At 41.0% G+C, this 19959-nt stretch overlaps 1 protein-coding gene across 1 annotated transcript in view; it reads left to right on the top strand.

Moving 5' to 3' along the window:
- Positions 1-16084: 16084 nt before the first annotated feature.
- BMPR1B (bone morphogenetic protein receptor, type IB) overlaps positions 16085-19959 on the top strand; it is a 30842-nt gene continuing 26967 nt past the window's right edge. Inside the window, exon 1 of the mRNA XM_009696702.1 lies at positions 16085-16236. Coding sequence (XP_009695004.1) covers positions 16094-16236 — 143 coding nt within the window. The 5' untranslated portion in view covers positions 16085-16093. The remainder of the gene's footprint in view (positions 16237-19959) is intronic.

Here is a 19959-nt window from a genome sequence, read left to right as displayed (position 1 = left end):
GAAGGAGTCGGGGTCAGGTGGTTATGACATAAATCATTTGGGAAGCGAGGAGAATGTAAGTGAGAGAGAAAAAGGAAAAACATCAGTGAGGCTGTCGAAGCATCATTGGAAAGAGGGAGGAGTGAGGGGCTGGGAGGGGGATCAGGTTAGAGGAGAGAATAGAAGAAAGGCAACAGAGAGACAGGCAGTCCAGGGGGAATATAAGAGGGGGGAAAAATTAGTTTTTTGGAAACAAACTTACTTGGTTTATTTAAAAGAAAACTCCATGAAGAAAGAAAGAAATATAAAAAAAGACTGAGAAAAAGAAATTAAATGCTTAAAACATTGTGGAGGAAAGTAGGTTGAGGGAAAACAGGAGAGAGAATGCTTTGAAGAACAGAAGAATAAATTATGGGAAACTTTGTTTCATTTATAAATGGTGTAAAATGTGATACTTAAATTTTTTTCAGCATGGTAGGGAGGGCATAAGCAATCATTCTTGCTGTGCTTAGCACCAGGTGGTGATCGGCGCACATGCAGAACCCCGTAGTGCACGTTGTGTCTCCCTGCAGTAGGGTCGGTAACTGGGCGGTCCTGAGGGCGGGGGCTGGTTCTTGCGTAGGGCTGTTGCCTTGGCTTGTTCGGTGGGTCTGGTCGTCAACAGCAATTTTCATTTAAGAAGTCCCTTATTTTACAGTTAGATGCATGTGATCAAAATGTTACACCATAGACTTGTGTTCATTGTGCACGTGTGAAGAGCGGCTATGAGGACCATAGCTTTCATACTTACATTGCTTATACTGACATTATCATCCTGAGTAGTAGCAGTATTTTCAATTTTCAAATAATGTCATTTTCACAATGATTTCTTCTGTGTAACTAACTTTGTTCCCCCAAATTGGAGCCCTCATGGGTTACTAATTTAGTTATCTATTTATTGTTTAGATAGATTATGCATTTTATAGATGTAATTTATAAACAATATAAATATTTATTTATTTATAGTTCTTTCAAAAAAATCCCTACCAGCTGGAATTGAACTGGCCAAAGACTGTGAATGCATAGCTTGCCTTTTCCCAGTGCTTTTGCCTGCCTTTCCTTTTCCCAGTGTCCTTGTTCCTGGTAATCCCTTTTGGTTGCTTGTACATTGAACAGCAGGCAAAAGAATCACTGGAAAATACAGCACTGGTTGATCTGGTGTTTTCCTGAGAACAAGCAACTCACAGTACAACTGGTTTTATGATTTCAGGGTTGTTATTAGAGCGTGTGGTTAGGATAGGCAGATATCCTCTGGCTGCATCTCCTTTCTGTCTTTTGTTATCCTCTGCTGTATTTGGAGTTTCAGGCCATTCAGGACAGTCTGGGTGGAGCAGGGGAAGAAGGAATGCCTGTGGATGGTATTCTTGTGCCAGTCTTGTAATAAAGATTTTCATCTGCAAACCAGAAACGTTTTTAAAAGAACATTATGGTTCATGTCAATGCTTTGCAGATGGGCAAGGTGCATCGTGGAGCATCTGGAATAAGGTCACATCGGTGGTTGTCGTCACTTTGGGAAGAGGATCCGCTTTTGATTTCTGCACGTCATAACCTCACTTCTATGTTATGCTGCTTTGCAGGGTGCTCGTTGTGGACTAGCTCTTCTTTTGGCTCCATGATAAAACTAGGTGACAGCATGTTCAAATCTTTTAATCGTTGTAGTGGCAATGAGTATTCATGTGAAGAGAACAGAGTCTGTGTGATCCCACTGAAGGCAAAAGGATTTGTCTGGGGAAGGGCACAAGGCCGTTTCAGGAGCGTGTAGAATTGCAGATCCAGGAAAACACCTGCGTTAGGAATACTCTCCTGTTAATCCACTTGGGCTTGCCTGCTTGCTGAGATGAGTCACCCATATAAATCTATTAAATCCTGTTTGGAGAGTGGTCTCTTTATATTTATTTATGGGAACAGAGACTCTCTCTCTCTTAATCTGTGTCATAGTCTTTAGGACATTACTGCCATATGATGAAACTGAATATTTTTATTGAATCTATTATGTGGTGCCAGTGGACCTGAATAGGAGAAATGATACTGGAGAGAACATAAAAGGAGGGTGGTGTGGTTTTTTTTTTTTTTTTTAGATGAGCATAAGGGAGTTCAATATTACCAGAAAACCTGCTTTGAACAATGCTGATAAAGAAGAGGTTTAATGAGGCTGGGGCTGTTTGCGGAAAATTAGTCCGCATTAGGGTAATATTCCTTCAGGGAGCGTTTATAATGCCGACAGGAATGTGGGGGGAGCGGATCGGATTCCGGTGCAAGCTTGCAAGCTTTCAGCTGCCGGCGCACGGTGCACCTGCGTGTTCCCCTGTCTGACCTCAGAGCTGGCTTGAAAAGCCCTGGCATCTGGAAGTGCGAGGAAAGATCAGGTTTTTAATTTTTGTGACCAGAAAAAAAAAAAAATTCCATCCTTTTTTTTGATACTTAGAATGCCTTGTATTTTACATCCTTTTAAAGGATACTGAAAACTGTTTTGTGGGTATGCTTTTTAGTGGCTTGGGGTTGATTTATTTACTTTTAATTATATTAAACTAGTATCTTAAAGATCTCGTAGAGATACGTCCAAATAGATGAACAGCATTCAGTTAAAAAGTTTGGTTAGTTGGCAAGACTCAAGAAAATAATTTCATACCCTTGCTTATCTCCGTAAGAATGTTCTCCCTAGCAAGTGCGGATTCAGGCATGACAGCTTTTGGCGTTTGTCTCATTTGCAGAGGTCTGGGGTAGCATCTCATTTTCTAATTGTAGTGATGGAGAGATAAAATGTAAATACTGCTGTACAAGGATTGCTGCTTCATAACGTTGCACTTCATAGCTGGCATCTGCGGTAGTTACTTACAAACTGTAAGTGCATATAATTTACATTGCTTGGAACTGTTTTTTAATTACACTTTGATTTGTATTTCTTTATCAGACATTGCAGAGTGGTTAAGCTATGCTGCTTATGAACTTTCATGCCAGTAATTTTGTGGTATAAAATTGTGCTTATTAAATGCACAGATTTTTCCTTTTTGGAATTTGAAAGTCACTCGCTTTGGCATCTGTAGCTTATTTCTTGCAATCTACTTAATTGAGTAGCTTCTCTGTTTATCTTAAAATGCAGATAAATGGCTTTCAGAGTAGTGTTTATAGCTTAATAGTTCCTGAAATAAGAGTCAACATTATCTCCTGAACTCTACCAGTCATAACTAATGATCCTTCTGCTTACACTGTTGGGCAAGTCAGGAGACACTGAACTCTGCAGAGAGCAAGGGCCCTGTGCAGCGGGAGGATAGTTTGTACGGGATGGCGCCTGGTAGACAAGGCTTTCATGGCTCAGTAGTGTTAATTGGGAACCCAAATTTGTCCTCGGCCACCTCTTAACCTCCTATCGCTGAACTATTCTTCTACGAATATAGATACAAACCCAAGGGTGAGTTGACAGCGTGCAGTAGTCTCGCTTGCCTCATCATTTAAAGTAAATAATACCAGCTTACTCTTATATTTGCTTCAGTTTTTCCCATCGGAGCACATTTTGCAACATGAAATCTCTGCCGAAATTGGGGATATTTTTAATGTGGCAAACATCACTGGCAGGCAGCCTAACGGAGGCATTGTGTTCAGGGCTGAAAGAGGATGGGAAAATAATTAGGCAGCTGGCAATTACTGTATTTTGTCCTAGAGCTTTTTTTTATGATGGTTTAATGTGTTAACGAAAGAAAGATGCCTTTTTTAGATTTTCCTGACAAGTATTTTTGGCTTGGTTCCTGCGTGGAGTGTGGTAGGCTTTCCTTTGTAATAGGGTTAAATGCATGCTTCAGGAAGAGAGAGGGGAAAGAAAGAAAGAAAAAAGGACTCGACCACCTAGGAGAAATGCTATATTTTTATTACCTTGGGAACAAAAGTTGCTTGTTTATCCATGAAATTTAAGTAACAGAGAGAGCAACAATGCCTCATGATGTTAAGCGTTACTATTCTTTTATACTTCTTTCAGCTTGTCAATACAATCTTTTACCTGAGATTTTTTAACTTGCAAGTAGAGTATTTATTGGAAATTGCAAGTATAGGTGTTGTGCGATGGGTATCGCCCTTGAAGAATTTCACCTAGGCCATGTTCTGGTTTGGAATAGGCAATCCAGCAACCACCTTTTGCTGGCTTTAGGTGAATTTTGGCTAGTGATATACAAAGCAGTCTCTGTACCTAATTCCTATGTCTCCACAGCCATCTAGTCCACGCTTTTGAAAAGCTAATTAAAGGTAAACATTTAGGTGGGTGACCGGTTGTAAAATGAACTGTATATGAAAGCTGTTCCTACTTAAAGAAACTTCTATCAGTCTTATTTATGCTTTAGCTTCCATGTTTTTCATTGTTTTTCTGAGCTTTCACGTTATATTAAAAGTAGGTTTTGAGCTTTGTATTGTCTGGAGAACAGCAGGCTGGTATGGAACACGATCCAGGTAACACCACACATGGTGCGAAGGCCATGCTATACAAAGAAAGCAAATTCAAAACACTGCTTACAGCTCTGAAGGTCTTTTTATTGGACGTCCCCATGAATGGACTACAAGAGACACAGGGTAGAATCAGCAGGATGCCCTTGGAGAGTTGAAGAGGAGGAACGTGATGGCTGCCAGGAGCATCACCATGCAGTTCCAGCAGTTTCTAACCAGACCGCGTTACAACATTGCGTTGGGAGAAGATTGCATGTCATGCATCTTTTTCACATGGTATGTGCGGTCTTGTTAGCGTGTACCAGTAGCTCTCTAAAGTAGGCATGCAGCAGGAACAGAGCGAACGGTATGGAGGAGGGAAAAATTCAACCGTTGCCTCTGCTAGTATCAAATAGCTTTAAAAAAGCATGTGTAAGGCTTCAAAAAAAGGAATGTAAGTATTTGCAAAGACAATGTATGCAAATTTTTTGAAAGAGGAAATTGGAGGCAACTTTTTAATTTTGATGTTGTGTAAAGTCTTGTTCCTTACCCTTTCCTCTGTAGATCAAATCAAATATCCAGATACCACCTTTGGTTATTGCACTAGGAATCATACCGGTTTCACTCGGCATCCTGAAGAGTCAGCCCTTCTGTACAAAATCGGTTGGAAGTTCATATAGTTTTGGATTAGTTTTGAGCATTTTCTCATAGAAATACAGCTCTTATTTCTTTTGAAATAATCCCACTGGTAAACAACAGCAGCCATAAACCTTCCAAGAAGAAATTGGATACATAGTTCTGAATGTGCAGATATCTCTTATTTTCATTACCAGTTTCCAAACATGGAATTAGATTAGGTAATGATGGAGCAGAAACCAAAGTATCATTTTGTAGAGAAAAGCATTTAAGTACAAAATGCTGTGAGGATGTTCTGACTGCAATGTCTGATGTTTACAGCTTAATATCAGAAAGAAAAAAAGCTGATTAGTAACAGTAGCTATAGGTCATCTCTAACAGTTATATACTAGCATGGAAATGATAGACATTACGTGCTACGTGAAGGGAGTGTGATAGATTAAATGACCATGTTATCTGGAATAAATGTCAATTACCAGATTACTTTTCCTTGCATTAAAGTTACAAGCTAACTAAATTATTTCAACGATGTGAAATAATCATCTGGGAGGCTTTTTTAAAATAATATTCTTCTGTTACATATCTGTGTGGATCGCAATTACAGAGAATTTTTAACAGCAGTTAGTCAACTTGTAAGACAAATATCAGGGTAATTAACTACTCTCAACTGTTACGTGTCTACCTTTGAGTGAAATTCTTGCTATCTTTCCATTATGGGACCAAATTTTGCTGCCCTTTGTGTATAGTTTTTGTCAAGCTTCCTACTTCTTTTTGTGACACGCTATGATAAAACCTATGTATCCTGGTAGCAACTTCACAACCTCCTCGGTGGCTCTTTCTCTGAAAAACAAATCACAAATCGCTGGTTGTATGCCACCTCTTTTAATAGTCTGTTCTCTATCAGCATTTTTTGTTTTGCCTATAAAGTAAACAAGAGGAAGCCTAAAAAACGTTGAAACATTCTCGTGATTGCACTCATTGGAAAACACGTATTGAGTTGGATGAATGAGAGCCGGGCTGCTGTGGTGTATCCCGTATCGCAGGTAGACCCACTTTAAAGGGAGGTGGGGAGCAGAAGGCTCTAGCTCCAGGGTGCATTTCACATACTGACCTTGGAAGCTGCTGTCAACCATCTGGAAATAGTTACAAATTCTGTATTGCTCAGAATCTTTATTTTATTTGTAATTCCAGGATTTTCTTTTTTCTTCCACCTTTCTACTGTCATATCCTACGTAGCCTGAATATTGCTTTGCACCTGGCTGGAAGAATATTGTTTGCCAGCTTACAATCAAAGGGAGTACAGAGAAAAACAGCTGAGCCGTATTAGGCAGAGGCAGTCTGGACTACATTTCTTTACTGCTGAATAACACGCCACAGGTGCAGGATTAGCCCAGCGTACGGTGCTGTGTTTGCTTAGCAGAGCCCCCCGAGCCGCCTTGGCCTCCTCACATGACTCTCATCTTCGGAGAATCTGGCAGCGATGTAGCAAGCCAGCGGAAACCCAGTGTAAGTAGAAGGCTTAGCTTTTCAGCTCACAAAGCACTTGCACTTTTTTCCCTTTTCCTTCTTTTTTTACTTTTTCCTTCCTTTTATTTTCTTGTAAATTTTTTTTAAAAAGCCTGGTTTGAGCAGAACACTAAAGAGACTGAAAAAAAAAAAAAAGACAATGGAGTTCAGTGGGTTTCGCAGAGAGGTCAAAGAGGGAAATGGGTGACTGAAAGAAAAGCAGCATGGTGGGCATGCTGCTGGCGAGATGAGGGGCTGCCCCGCGGGGCGGCGGGGGACCGGCTGCTGGTGACACACGGCGTCTTGGGTTTGGAGCTTCAGTTCTTGCGGGGGGAACACGCACCCTGGAGATTTCCTATTTGTTAACTTGGGCTGTGGGTCAGGGGTCTGCTGCAAACCTTTCGGTGCGCTTGGGTTACTTTAGTTTTAAGGAGAGAGGTGGTAGATTTACGGAGAAAATTCGGCAGATAAAACTAAAACAACAGATTTCCTATTCCCCTTTCTTGGTGAGGAATGGGGGGGGGGGGGGGGTTTTTTTTGGGGGAAGAGATTTTTGTTGTCGTTCAGCCTGACAATGAACTTAAAAGGATGTTTCTCTTTTGCTCTTGAAACGTGCTTTTATATTAATGTTTGGGCTTGAAGTTAATTTAAAAATAAATGTTTTGGCAATAATAGATCAATTTTGATGCCAGGTTTGCATTTTGAGGATGAATTACAGAGCTGGGACTGGTTTTAGCCTCAGCTATAGACACCTTTCTGTCTAACTTTAAAGGTACTTTGGCAATATATAGTGCATGTGTATGTCAATAGTGTTTCTTAAAATGCTGCATCTATTCTATACATTTTAAATACTAGTTAATTGGAAAAATAGCCAAATAATAAAAACAAATGTACTTTCTCTCCTAAAACTTTTCATCACTCTTCATATATGGCTGGGTGCTGACCAAAAAAAACCAACAAAACACCAAACAGTTTTACATTTGACCAGAATTGCTTCTTGCTTCATAATCATCTGTAGAGAAAGTCTAAGGAGAGAAGGGTGGTCACGCAGCTCTTGAAAACTTGTGGTCAAGAAGAGCACGTGGGATACAAGTTTTAAGGGTGTTTGCAATTCAGTTTTCTTAGACTTCGAGGTGCTTTATGAAGTGTAGTTACGAAGATGTATCCGTGTGACGTTGGAAAAAACCAGAGCAAGCAAACCCAGTGGGGCTGATGGCTGGTTCCCTCCTCTTCCAGAGACCCGAGTGGGCGGGCTGCCAGCGGCAACTGGTTGATGGTTTGGCGTCAGGGTCATCGGGCGCGGGTGGCACGAGTCTCCTTCCCGCCTAGACACAGCAGATGCTCTGAAATGTTCAGGCAAGGAAATGCTTTTAGGTTCCTCGAACACTTCAGGAAAACCATAGCACTTATATCTGCGGTCAAAATTGACTGTTGTTGCACGCATGCAATTAATTTTGGTTTGCAATAGAGATGCTTTCCTCCCCCTTTAAATGGATTTATTTGTTTTCTGTCAAAGCGAATAAGTCAATGACACTGTCTGTTGCATTTGGCCACGTTTGCAGAAGATAAGATTTGTGCCTCAGCCTTCCTTCGTGAACACAATGATCTTCTTCATCGCTTACGATTTCTGCACTTGCAGTTCAAATCCCTACTCAGCGTGTGTGGTGAGACCAACGGTACTGGCAGTCGGTTCAGTTCAGTCCCTGCCTTGGCAGCTGAACAGGGCAAGAATTCATACTGTCACTTCTTCAGTTACTTAGAGCACTGGTTGGCCTGGTGACCTGGCAGGGTGGCATTTGCCTCCAGGAAGGAAAATTCTTGCAGATCCTCAAGCAGATCCTCCAAGTTTGAAGAAAGTGATATATGTATGGCCATAAAAGTTTGAAAAAGCCATTAAAAATATAGCATGCTTACACCATAAGATAGCTATATGACAGCTTTGTTTTTGTGAATGTCTACATTGTTTAATTCATTCTTAGGAGAAGTGAGAGGGAACAACTCCAATGTAGTAGGATTGAGAAAGGAGGCAGTGATTTATGAAGTCGGCTGCTCTTTAGGCTGAGCTACTCGTGAACAGCAAAACCCAGTCAGTTGGAAGGGCACTGGCACCTCTGAATGATGCTGGCACTGTCTTCTGCAAACATGGCATGTGCACATGCTAATTATATTTTAATATACAGGTGCAGTCTTTGATGTTGGGGTGAGAATGGGTAGCTGATATTTTTATCTTCCAGGCACTATTTTTGTCTTAACTACTGGCACGGTGCTCTTGGGTTTCTTGTCATTGGAAAAAGGAAGGGGAGTGACAATGATTTATTAAACATGTCTAAGAGAGCCACAGGGTCAAAGCTGTCTGTTGCTGTTTCTTTTAAATGCCACTGTCTGAATGCCTCAGTCTAAATATCATCTGAGATGAGAATAAGTAAGTAAAAATCTACAGCTTACCTATTGCAATCTTTGATGCTTTCCTAAAGATCAGATAGCAAAGAATAGTTTAGTAGTAATGGTCTCACATTGCATTGCTTCCCGTCTATTTTTTTTTTTTCCCCCTGTTGCTAACCAGGAGAGTTTCCAAGATTGCTTGTAGTGAAGTTTGTTTGCTAATCTCCTGATGGGGGCATTCGGTGTTCGCTGCTTGGAACTGCAAGTGTAGGTGGGGATTTGCAGCTAAAAACCAGAAATAACTAGCTTTGGATGTTAACAGCAATCTTCCTATCTTTCTTGACATAAAAATTTTCTAAATGAAGAGTGTTGCACAGACTGCTGTTTGTAGCTTAATATCCAGCCTGCTTGTTTCACATCCTTGTACCTGAGCTTCCGTTCCCTCTTCTGATAAGGTGATGCTCATAGCTGGGAGAGGGGGGTTTTGCAGCTGGCATAGTTTCATGAGTTTTGGTTGCATTTAGCTAGACATTTTCCCAAAATGCTGTTGAGAAAGAGATGAAAAAGCTCAGGTACATAAAAGGGAGATAAAAATAACCTATTTCAAAGAATCTGCTTCAGCAATTTCACTGAAATAGTTAATTTTGTTTTCTGTGGTGAGGAATGCTGTAAGTTTGATAAAGACAGGAGAGTATCCTTTAATGTGCCTTTGTACGCTATACATACTCAGTAGCTTATTTTCTATCTGAAGCCATCCTGAAAAGTAGATGTAGGCACTCGATATGAACAAAATTGATAAATGAAGCAATAAATAAAGTAATGCCACCGTGGAAAACTTAAGATTTCTGCATGTTGTCTCACAAAGCTAGGCTTGGGTGCCTTGGAAATAAATATCCCTTTCTGATTATTTTGTGGTACCTTAAATACTAACACTTCTGGGAGATCAGAAGAGGTCTGATCTAGCTGCACCTGTATCTCCTCTGGGTTTTTTGGTTTGTTTGTTTTTTGGTTTGTTTGGTGTCCCCCCCCCCCTTTGTTTGTTTTGTTGTTTTTTACCAAAAGCTTTTAGTGGCACCCCCCCCCCCCCAAAGGATGCACTGTTATGACCCAAAAATCCTTCTGGGGATGAAGTCAGAAGAGTCAGTCATTCTCAGATCAGACCTTGGATCTCACCTTAGTATTCTGGAAATAGTTACATCTCACCGTTGCAGTTCTATTACGTGTTATCCTCATACGTGCATCAAACAGTAGTGCTTTTACACGAGTGTTTGCAAAATGTTTGTTCATTTTGAATTGTACAAGAGCACAGTTCAGAAAAAAGTAGTGATAGCTCCAACACATTTTATCTTTGCTGTGTAAAATGTGGCTTTTGAAAAGAGACTGGAATTAAAGAAAACTTGTTGATATCTTAATGAGAATTATGTGAAATACCTTTTCATTCATCTTTGCAAATATGAAAAAAACCCCTTACAATTTAAAAGCTTTTCTTGGTCATGGAACCAAAGGATTGTAGAAAGTAGAATTAAGTGAGAGATTCGACAGAGCTGGGGAAATTCTTTATTAATGGGGACTTACAGTGGGTGGGGGTAGACTCTGAGTCCAAGCTGGCAGGCTAAAACACTTTGCGTGTACTTCCCTTTGGAAATTTTAAAGGAGTCTGTCTTTTGTGTTTTTCTGCTCTGTTGGTATGCTACCTGTTGCTATGAAAAATGCACCAACCAATTCTCATTTTCTCCCAAATGAAAAGTACTTCAAAGATTAACTGTCAATAGCAGAAATGAGAGGAAACCAGGAAAAAGTTACACTCGTTCAAACTGTGATGTTATGGTGGACAGCAAATTATGTGTGCATTTTCCATGGGCTGTGACAAAGAAGCCTTTGTGTTTTTAAGTTGCAAGTAGTTTGGTATGAGTATTAATTTGAAGGGTCTTGTCTTGGTGGCTTTGTCACAGCTTCTTACATTCCATGCTGAACTCAGCTAATTTAGCTAATAAATGCCATGTGTGATTAAGATGGCTTAAACAGTCTTTTTGGAGAAGGGTGCGTATCCTTTTCAAACTAAATGCAAACACAATTTCTGAAAAATAAGTACATTATTTAATGTCATATGCATGTAGTTATATTGACACTCAGTGGCAATTATGAACATGGACAGAAACAGGTTTTAAGAAAACTACCTCGGCAGATTGTTTAAAGTGACATCAGATTGTAAACCTTATTTATTTGCATCCTGAATAAAGCAAAACCACCCTAAATTTTGGAATACATGGATGAGAAGGAACAAGGTGTAAGTTCTACATACTTCGGGTGTACAGGAAATCCAGCATAGGTGGGAAATGGAGCAAATCATACATAAGAAATTGTAGCACTGTTGGGTTTTAGTATGCCAATTTATTACAGTGGATGTAAATCAGGGTACAGCTATTTTCAAATGCCATTTGATACCAATGTCAGTTTGGGCTCACTAATGCAATACAGTCACTCACTGAAAAGGAAGGCATGTTGTTTTCATTTTTCTGGTGGTTTTATGCCAGATTTTGTTTACTGTGGTTTTGGATCAAAAATATACAGGTCTCTACATCTGACCTTTCCTTGAGTTTTACAGTAGCCTTGAATATCCAACAAAGAGAAACTATCATGATCCATTTTTCCTTCTCTGTTACATGATTGTCACCAATAAAATGTACTTTACTGTTACCTCTTGACTATTTTACACAGTAGATCAGGCTAAGTTAAGAGGTGTAATTTATTTCAGCTTCTTTAACCGTGCTGTGTTTTCATTGCTCACTATTTGCCAAAAAATATCCCATGGAAATTCTTTTATCTGATGACTGTAAAGTACAGTGAGTTAGCAGTTAGTTATTTCCCTTTCTCTTAAAACAATCATGTCAATGGTATAACCCTGGCCTGGTGGGAAGTCATCAGGCTGTAGTTTATGGTATAGCATAGGAAACTCTAGCGGGGTGTTGCATTATAGTTCCATATTTTAATAAAAGTATGATTTGAGGAAAAGCACACCAACTATATTGGTTAGTGCAGGGTATAGATGAAGTAATCTTGTGGTTTAAAATTTCCATCCAACAGTTTTATCAAGTTGACTGATTTTTCTTTTGAGGTTTGGGTGTTGTGTTTTTTTTTTTTTTAATTACTGTTCAGACACTTTTGTTTGAGTGTACTTAATTTCCCATCCAAAGCAGCAGCTGAAACAGCCATTCCATGATGTGCAAAGCTTCCTAGGTGTGTACCTTCTCTGAAGCCGAAAGCATTGCTCCCTGTCAGCGGGTGCTGTTGCTGGCCAAACATTGTTGTTATTGGCCTGGGAAAATGTGGATGGATAGTACTGCATTAATCTCAGGCTTCAAACACCCTATGCAGAAAGAGGAGTGAGCACACCACTCCAATTTATTTTTTTTTTTCCTGAACAGAGTTGTTTGTGGCCCTTAGCATCTGTTTCAGGAAGGAGCAAGTCTGACTTCCTCCCGAAAAACCCATGCAAGGTCAGGGATCTGCTTTTTCACTGCATAGACAGCACATAAATCACACAGCTGCAGTACAGAAATCAATCTGTTAAGATAACTATTGCTAATTACTCATCCTCTGGGAACTAGATGACTTAAGATTTGGACTACAGAATACAGAGTACCACAAAACAGAGCTTTTCACCTCCTACGTTACCGGACTTGTTGAATCAGAGCAGCACCCAAAAGTCATTACCATGTGATGGCTGTGGGCTGCTGTGAAATGAGTTATTGGGCTTTATCCAGATTCTAGTGGAGAAATTCCTGTCCAAGTCGCATAACTATGGCTACAGTTGGCAGGGGCTGGAGTACTTGTTGGCAGCCGTGGCAGAGAGCTTGAGGACTGAATATACACCAAGAGATGGGCTCTCTAGATTAATATTTTTTTTTTTTACACTTACCTGAGTCAATGCAAAGCTTAAATAGGCAATTTTCCTTTTGTGTGTGAGGTACCACTGCCTACAGACCTGTCAAGCCAACACTACACAGCATTATTTAAAACCAAGATATCATTCATCCTGGTGGTTACTTCACTGTAATTGTGGAGTGGGGATCTGTGATCACTTCTCTAGCATTTAAAAATGTGATAGCAAACCAAACTGAAAAAACATGAAAGGGTTTGCCACATGAGAAAGTATTTTGATGCAAAAGCTTAGTGCTCATAGGTTACCATGAAGCCTAGGAGAGATGGGAAGCAAGATGGAAGACTATATCTAAGAAGGATTATTTGTTGGCATGGAGGTTAGTAGGAGTTTAGTCTAGACATTAGTCATTCTTAGGGGCATCCAGGGTAATGCTTTCCTCAATCTCCTTCCGGCTTCAGGATCTTTGTAGACCTGCCTTTCTGTAAAGGAGCTCAGGGCATTGACCCTAGGCATTAGCTGAAAGCAGAACCCTAGGCTACATCCCTACTTCGCACTCTTGGGAAGTGTAAATTTGAATGCCAGCCTATTTGTCCTGAGTTTTCTAAAAACCGAACTACATCTCTAAATAGCCACCTGTGATGCTTTGATGGTACTTCAGGATTCTGAATCTAATTCAGCAGTCTTATTTTAACTAAGACTACAAGTAGGTCTAGGGATGTAAGCTGCTGTTGTTTATGGCAAGTTCTGCAGAAGCTGTTCATTATCACATCCCTGATGAGTGATGGGCACAGATTGCGTTGGAGGGTGACTGCCTTACACGTTGGTTGAAAAAAGGAATGACCTACAGTTGTATGTATTACGAGGAAGGTATTTAGTTGTGTAAATGTAATGTCTTCAGGCACTTTGAAATGTGCAGTTAAACTTTTTTTTGTGCTGGGTGTAAAATGCTTTTGTCTTTGCACTCCTTGCTGAGGAAAGATGCCTGCTGAAACTGTAGATAGCTTGTAGAAAGCCATGGAAATGATACACAGAGCAAACTATTTCACTCCGTTGCCTCGTGAGCTGGAAGTTCAAGCTCATGAGGCAACAAAGTGAAATCTGAAAATCCTTGACAGGAATATTAATAGTTGAATATTCCCCATTCAATGGTAACAAAGTAATACAGACAAAAATTGCTGACTGAAAGAGAATTTACTTAATCTCTAATCCTGTGACCCCAGGAGCAAACATCTGTTGATACTAATTTGTTGTACACAGGCTGCATTTTAAAGTATCATAATTATGTTATGAGAAACAAACGTGCAATTTTTTCACAATTTAAGCACCTACTGCATCTTACGGTATAGCTATGGGTATACAGATATACAGTGCATCTTGAGTGAACTAATCCATTTAGTTCTAATTTTGCCAAATGTAAGTAAAAACAGTATGGGACTTTGACATCCAGTTGTGTCATGAATCCAATTAATATCTTGATGTTGGGCACCAGGGTTACAAGCCCATAGTTTGTATATGTTTTATAACTAGTTTTCTGGTTTGACTTTAAGAGGTGAGCTAATAAAAAAAAATCCAGTCAGTTCCAGTGGAATACATAGGTACTGAGCAAAGATCAAGCCGTACGAGTTTTGTGTTTCATAAGTGTATTAGTCTGATATGGTGAATGATTGTCTTTCATGTATATCACCTTAATATCATTAATATACCTCTTATACAAGGAGGGGAAAAAAGCTGTGTTCAAAAAGCTAACACTTCTCTACGTGAGCTGTCCTTATGTGCAAAGCCCCACTTTTCCCAGAGCTAACAAGTTTCAGCTTTTTCCTAGTTTGCTAGGGACAAGCTTGCACGTCTCATTATAGTTAAGAAAACAAAAGTCTGGCTGCCAGGTATTGCCAATGCCTCTCCATTTGCAGGGCTTTCCTACCGGAGCTGGCACGGGAGAGGAGGGATGTGCACGCTTCTGCTGAGGACACGGGCTGCTCCTGTGCCCCCAGGAGCACAGGCTGGACTTTGTTAGTCCTCCTAAGGGCATGGGCTGCTTGAACAGCCCTGCTTCCTCCAGCCTTTCACTGCTTCAGGACCTTTCAGCCTGTTCTTGCCCTGGTTTGTGCTGGCCATGCAAGCCCTGAAGTGTAGCTACTTGTTCCCATCACCTCTGCCTGTTTGCCCACTCCATCTCTCTGTAGGGAGCTGAAAAGGATACAGTTTTTCTGTCAGCTCCACAATATGCCAGTCCTGATGATGGAGGTCTGGGGAAGATTTTAATTAAAGTCAAAGCAGCAGTTCAGGAGCCAATCAAAATAATAATAATGCCAATTGTTTCTAAAGACTTAGCAGTAAATCAAGAATTTCAAGCCCGCTCTTCAACTAATCTGTTGGAGACAGCTGTTCGCAGATGACCTTTTTGTAAGATTTCTTACAGGGAAGCAAAGGGAGAGTGAGAAACTGCCAGTTGAAGCTTTTCACACTGATCTCATTTTTGTCTTTGAGGCTTAAAATATTCACAAGCACTGAAAGCTGATATTTATGAGTAGAGCTGGGGTGGCTGGGGGGCATCGCTTAAACAGCTCCTAGCCCATCACCACCAATTCTAGGTGTACTCCACCAGCTCCATGGAGATTCTGTACTGATATTTTTAAAAGTAATCACCTCCATATATTTCAGCATTGTTCTTTCTAAAACACATTCTTGTCTTTTACCTTTTTCATAGAATTTTTTTTGTAGAAATGAACTGTTTTCCCTTGTTTTCCAAGTAGCACTTATGCAATTCAGTGACAGAAAATTCTGTTGGACTTGAAAAAACACCACTTTCTGTTAAATCTTTTTAAATTGTATGCCTGTGTTCCACTTTGCCTTGAGTAACATAAATCCCACTCATTTTATGGAGTTCAGTGGATGTAGATATGTGCCAAGTACAGAGACAAAGAGAAGTGCAAAGGTGTAACCAAGGATTTGACCTGCATAATCCAACAGGAGAAAAGCTGTATTCTGCAATCTGAAAAGCACAACGTATCTCTTTGGCAGAACTTGAACCTCAGCACCTTTGATCTAACACCACTGAGGCCAAATAAGCCTCAAACACGGTGACCATTTTAGAGGCTTCTACAGAAAACCACTCTGTAGTGAGCACCCGGCTCAAATAACTTTCTAAAGTTTTTATGAGTAGAAATAGTTTAAAGCCTTCGTTCCAACTCTTGCAATCCAGCCTAGAACTGTTTCTGTTTTTCCCCCTGCCTTATATTTATAGCCAGTTTTTTAGACAAGATGCCCTCACGAAGTTCTCGCAAGTTGAGCATGGAGACCAGAAAAGAAGATGGTGAGAGCACGGCACCTGCCCCTCCGCAGAAGAAGCTGTCCTGTCAGTGCCACCACCACTGTCCTGAGGACTCCGTCAACAGCACCTGCAGGTTTGTGGGAGATATGTTTGGTGGTGACACATGGGAAAAGCTCTTTGTGGTAGCTCAGCAGTCCCAAGTTGGGTGTTGCAGATTGTTTAAGCAGTGATATGTAAATGAGTTGTTTATACATTGTGTCTGAAAAACAGAGGTAATTTTTACCTAGATATCAGCTACTTATTTATATTTTTATGTTAGGGTGTTTACATCTTTACAGTTTTAGATAATACTTGTATTAATTCCTTGCATATGAAACACTCTGAAGGTGGGAGTTTGTTTTAAAAGCTACATGCAGTTAATGAGAAGAAACTTAATGGAGATACATTGAAATGCCAGTAAATGCTTATAAATTTATAATTACTCTCTACTGAACACAATTTATAAGAACTCCGCTCTTGGTGTGTGTCTGCAATAGCTGAACTATCTTTTGTAGGTCCTCAAGGCTTTGGTTTTTTTCTTACTTCCATGCTAAAAGGAGAGTGATCTTTTTCTTCAGGTGAAGTGTTGAGCATTTTCTTATACTAGCTATAGTCTTCTGTTCGGTTTTGTGTTTAGACTACTACAAACTTCTCATTTGAGTTGGATTCTGCTTCCTCAGATCCCCCTACCGCCCTAGGGGAGAGGCATGTCCAGCTGCGCACAGTCCTCTCGAAGGCTCAGCCATGGTCTGGGTTGCACTGACGCTGCCTGAAGCAGCAGAGCTGACGGAGGGTACCTGTGGTGACACCAAGCTGCTGTTCCCCCACCCAAAAGCAGCTCTTGCTGGACACCTACTATTGCTGTTGAATGAGGGTAGTGATCAGATACCTCTGTCTTGACCTCAGGTGTGTGTACAGTTTGCTTCAGCTGCAGCAAAGTAGGGCTGAGCTCATCATGTTCCACATGAGGAATTTAAATGTTCCTGCTTACTTAGAGCAGGTGAGGTGCTGGAGATACCATCAGCTATACCCTGGTGGAGTTGTGGGAATGTGAGAAGCAAAGCAGGACACAGATGTTAGCCCAGCTGGATGTGCTGGTTGGCTATGCAGTGCTGTTCGGGATGAGACAGTCTAACATTGTGTCAGCTCTTCAAGGCAGGGCATTAAAAAGATAAATGGGGAACGCCTAAGGTTGCTGAAGATACCGATTGCTTTGTTGGATTCCTGAGTGTTGTTTTGCAGCCTAACAATTCTGCTCAGCCTGCAGTTTCACACTGGAGTGTATCAAAGTTTTGATGACAGCTGTAAATACTATTTCCCCTTTCTATCCTCTTCCTTCAAACCCATGCTCTAGCCAGGAGTTAGACCTAACTGCTCTCACATGGCAGTCAGTTTAAAAAGCTGTAAAACCCCACCCTGATACCAATGTGCAGATCCCCTGCAGCATGAATCAGCTGTTTCCTGTTCCTGCCCAGCAAGAGCCACTGCTTTCACACATGGCAGTAGCAGGGAAGTTGCAGATGACTTTTAAATCCATGAATTAGGAAGCACAAAGGGATCCATGTTAAGGAACCCATTGATTAAGGTTTATACCCCAACGGGATAGGCCTGCTGTTGCACATTGCTTCATAGGCATCATTGACATTAAGGATTTTTCATGTTACCAGGAACTATGAGTAAGTGTCCTATTAGAATGGATTTGTGCATTTTCCCCTCACTGCAGTACTTTAGAGAAACTCTCTTCAGAGTCCCCCTTACAGTGCCAAATACCAAACTTGTTTTTAGGCGTTAATGCCCAAGGATAGGCAGTTAAATGGTACTGAAACAGAATTGTAACTCCTTTTGTCTTCATGATCTTTGCACTTTTCAGATTTGAATGTTCTATTTGAGCGACAAAATTATTTTTTCCAGTTTAGACATCAAAATAATAATTGAAACTGGAATTTATTCGTCAAATATTGATCACTTTTCTGTCCAGGTAAATGGAAGCAGTCAGAAGACTTGCATTAGAGCTACTCCTCTTTCCTATCCTGTGCTGTCACCCGAGCAGTAGCCACCTTGCCACTTGCCCAGTGAGCAGCCGCATTAGTGAACAATTGCTAAAGAGTTTGGAGTAATATAAAAGAAAAAATTTAAGTTAAATACCCTGCCTTCATGGCTTGTCAGCAATAATCCTTTTCAGGATGGGGATCATTGCTATGGCCCCCCTACCTCAGTGTGAGGCACAAAGTGCACAACGACCCTCTTTGCCCCTGCATCTGCTTAACTGTTAGTCCACAATCATTTGCTTTGTAAATTCCCTACTGCATAGCTGGAATTATGGATGAAAAGTGAAATGGGACATTACAGAGAGAAGAGAGTCCTAAGTCTGCTCTTGGGGAAGAGTAGTTACTAGGTCTCCAGTTAGCTGGCTGGGTTGAGACAAGGTTTCAAAAGATTTGTCCAAGACCAACCAGGTTAGCAGGGATTATTCATTTCCCCCGTGTTTTGGGATCATCCTGCTAGTCAGGCAGTAACTTTCACATTTCATCCTAGACCAAACAGGAGTGTTGGCACAGTTTTAAAGCACTCAGGAATTCTCATCGAGCCTTGCAATAAAGGAAGTTCCCCCATATTGAAGCAGTATCGATCACACTGTGTTTGTCTGAAGAATAAACAACCTGCTCCAGTGTAAAAGTTATTGCATTAATTATCTGGTTCCCTCAGATGTAGCCACTAAGAGCCTTTTACATTTTATATTTAAAAAAAATCAAACCTCTCATCAGCTCTATCAGTCTGTTAAGCTTTGGGCTGTGCAGGGACCCGCAGAGCTTGGATCTGCTAGCCCCCGAGGCACGAGCCAGCACATACTGGGGCACCCAAGGGCCTGGCAAAGCCCTGGCACCCAAGAAATTCACTGAGCACTTCCATAGCCAGGGCTTGGGCTCTGGAGAGCATCAGGCATTGTCCTGACCCCGGCTCTAGCCAAAGCAGGGAAGCCTTTTGTGTGTCCAGGAGCAAGGAGGGCTCTGAAAGTTGAATAGCAAAGCATTCCCAGCTGTGTTTAAATTAAAACTCTCAGAATAAAATAGCTAGACCTATTGCAATCACCATTAAAAATTTCTCATAAAAAGCAGTCTGCCATCCCACCTGAAGATTTTGGTCTGCTACCACAGATACTTATCTATTAAAGTATAGATCCTGCCTGGAGTACCAGTAGTCTGAATGTTTATATAAAAGGGAGGACATCTGGTGGCCGTGTAAAATCCTCCCCATAATTGTATTTTTAGAAATTTAAAAGTCAATATTCTTTAACCACATCTGTATCAAATCCTCTAACAGCCTGCTGTGTTCCTATACAGAATTTCCCTTTCTTTATACTTCCACAGCTCAAGTCCAATAATACTTTAGGGAGCTAAGGATAACATGGCAGCTTGAAATGCAGATTGCTTTCTCGATCAACAGAAAAGCAGTAGCTCTGGGTAGAATGCACTTTGAAAAAATGGGGCAATCCACAAGCACAAGTAGTTTTGTAAGACCCATTACAGGGTCATCTCATCAAGAGAGGGTTAGTGCCAGGGAGCAGCAAAAGGGGGCCAAGCCAGGAGCTGAGAGCGATGTGAGGGCGAGCCATACCCTCACCCACCAGGACCCCATTTCCCCAAGGGTACCTGAGCACAGCAGGCAGAGATGTCTTCCTCAACAGCCCTTCGCATGGCTGGTAGTGATCGGGATCCAGGCAGGAGATGGGGGTGGAAACAAGTGTTCCTGTTCCGTCACTCAGGGAGAGGTTTGGTGCTCAGACCTGAGCTTAAATGGAGCCCTGGGCAGGGGGTGC

Source organism: Cariama cristata, unplaced genomic scaffold (assembly GCF_000690535.1).
Source record: "Cariama cristata isolate BGI_N322 unplaced genomic scaffold, ASM69053v1 scaffold11280, whole genome shotgun sequence".
Taxonomy (NCBI): domain Eukaryota; kingdom Metazoa; phylum Chordata; class Aves; order Cariamiformes; family Cariamidae; genus Cariama; species Cariama cristata.
Note: the sequence above shows the minus strand (reverse complement) of the source record. Positions and strands in the feature narration are given on the sequence as shown.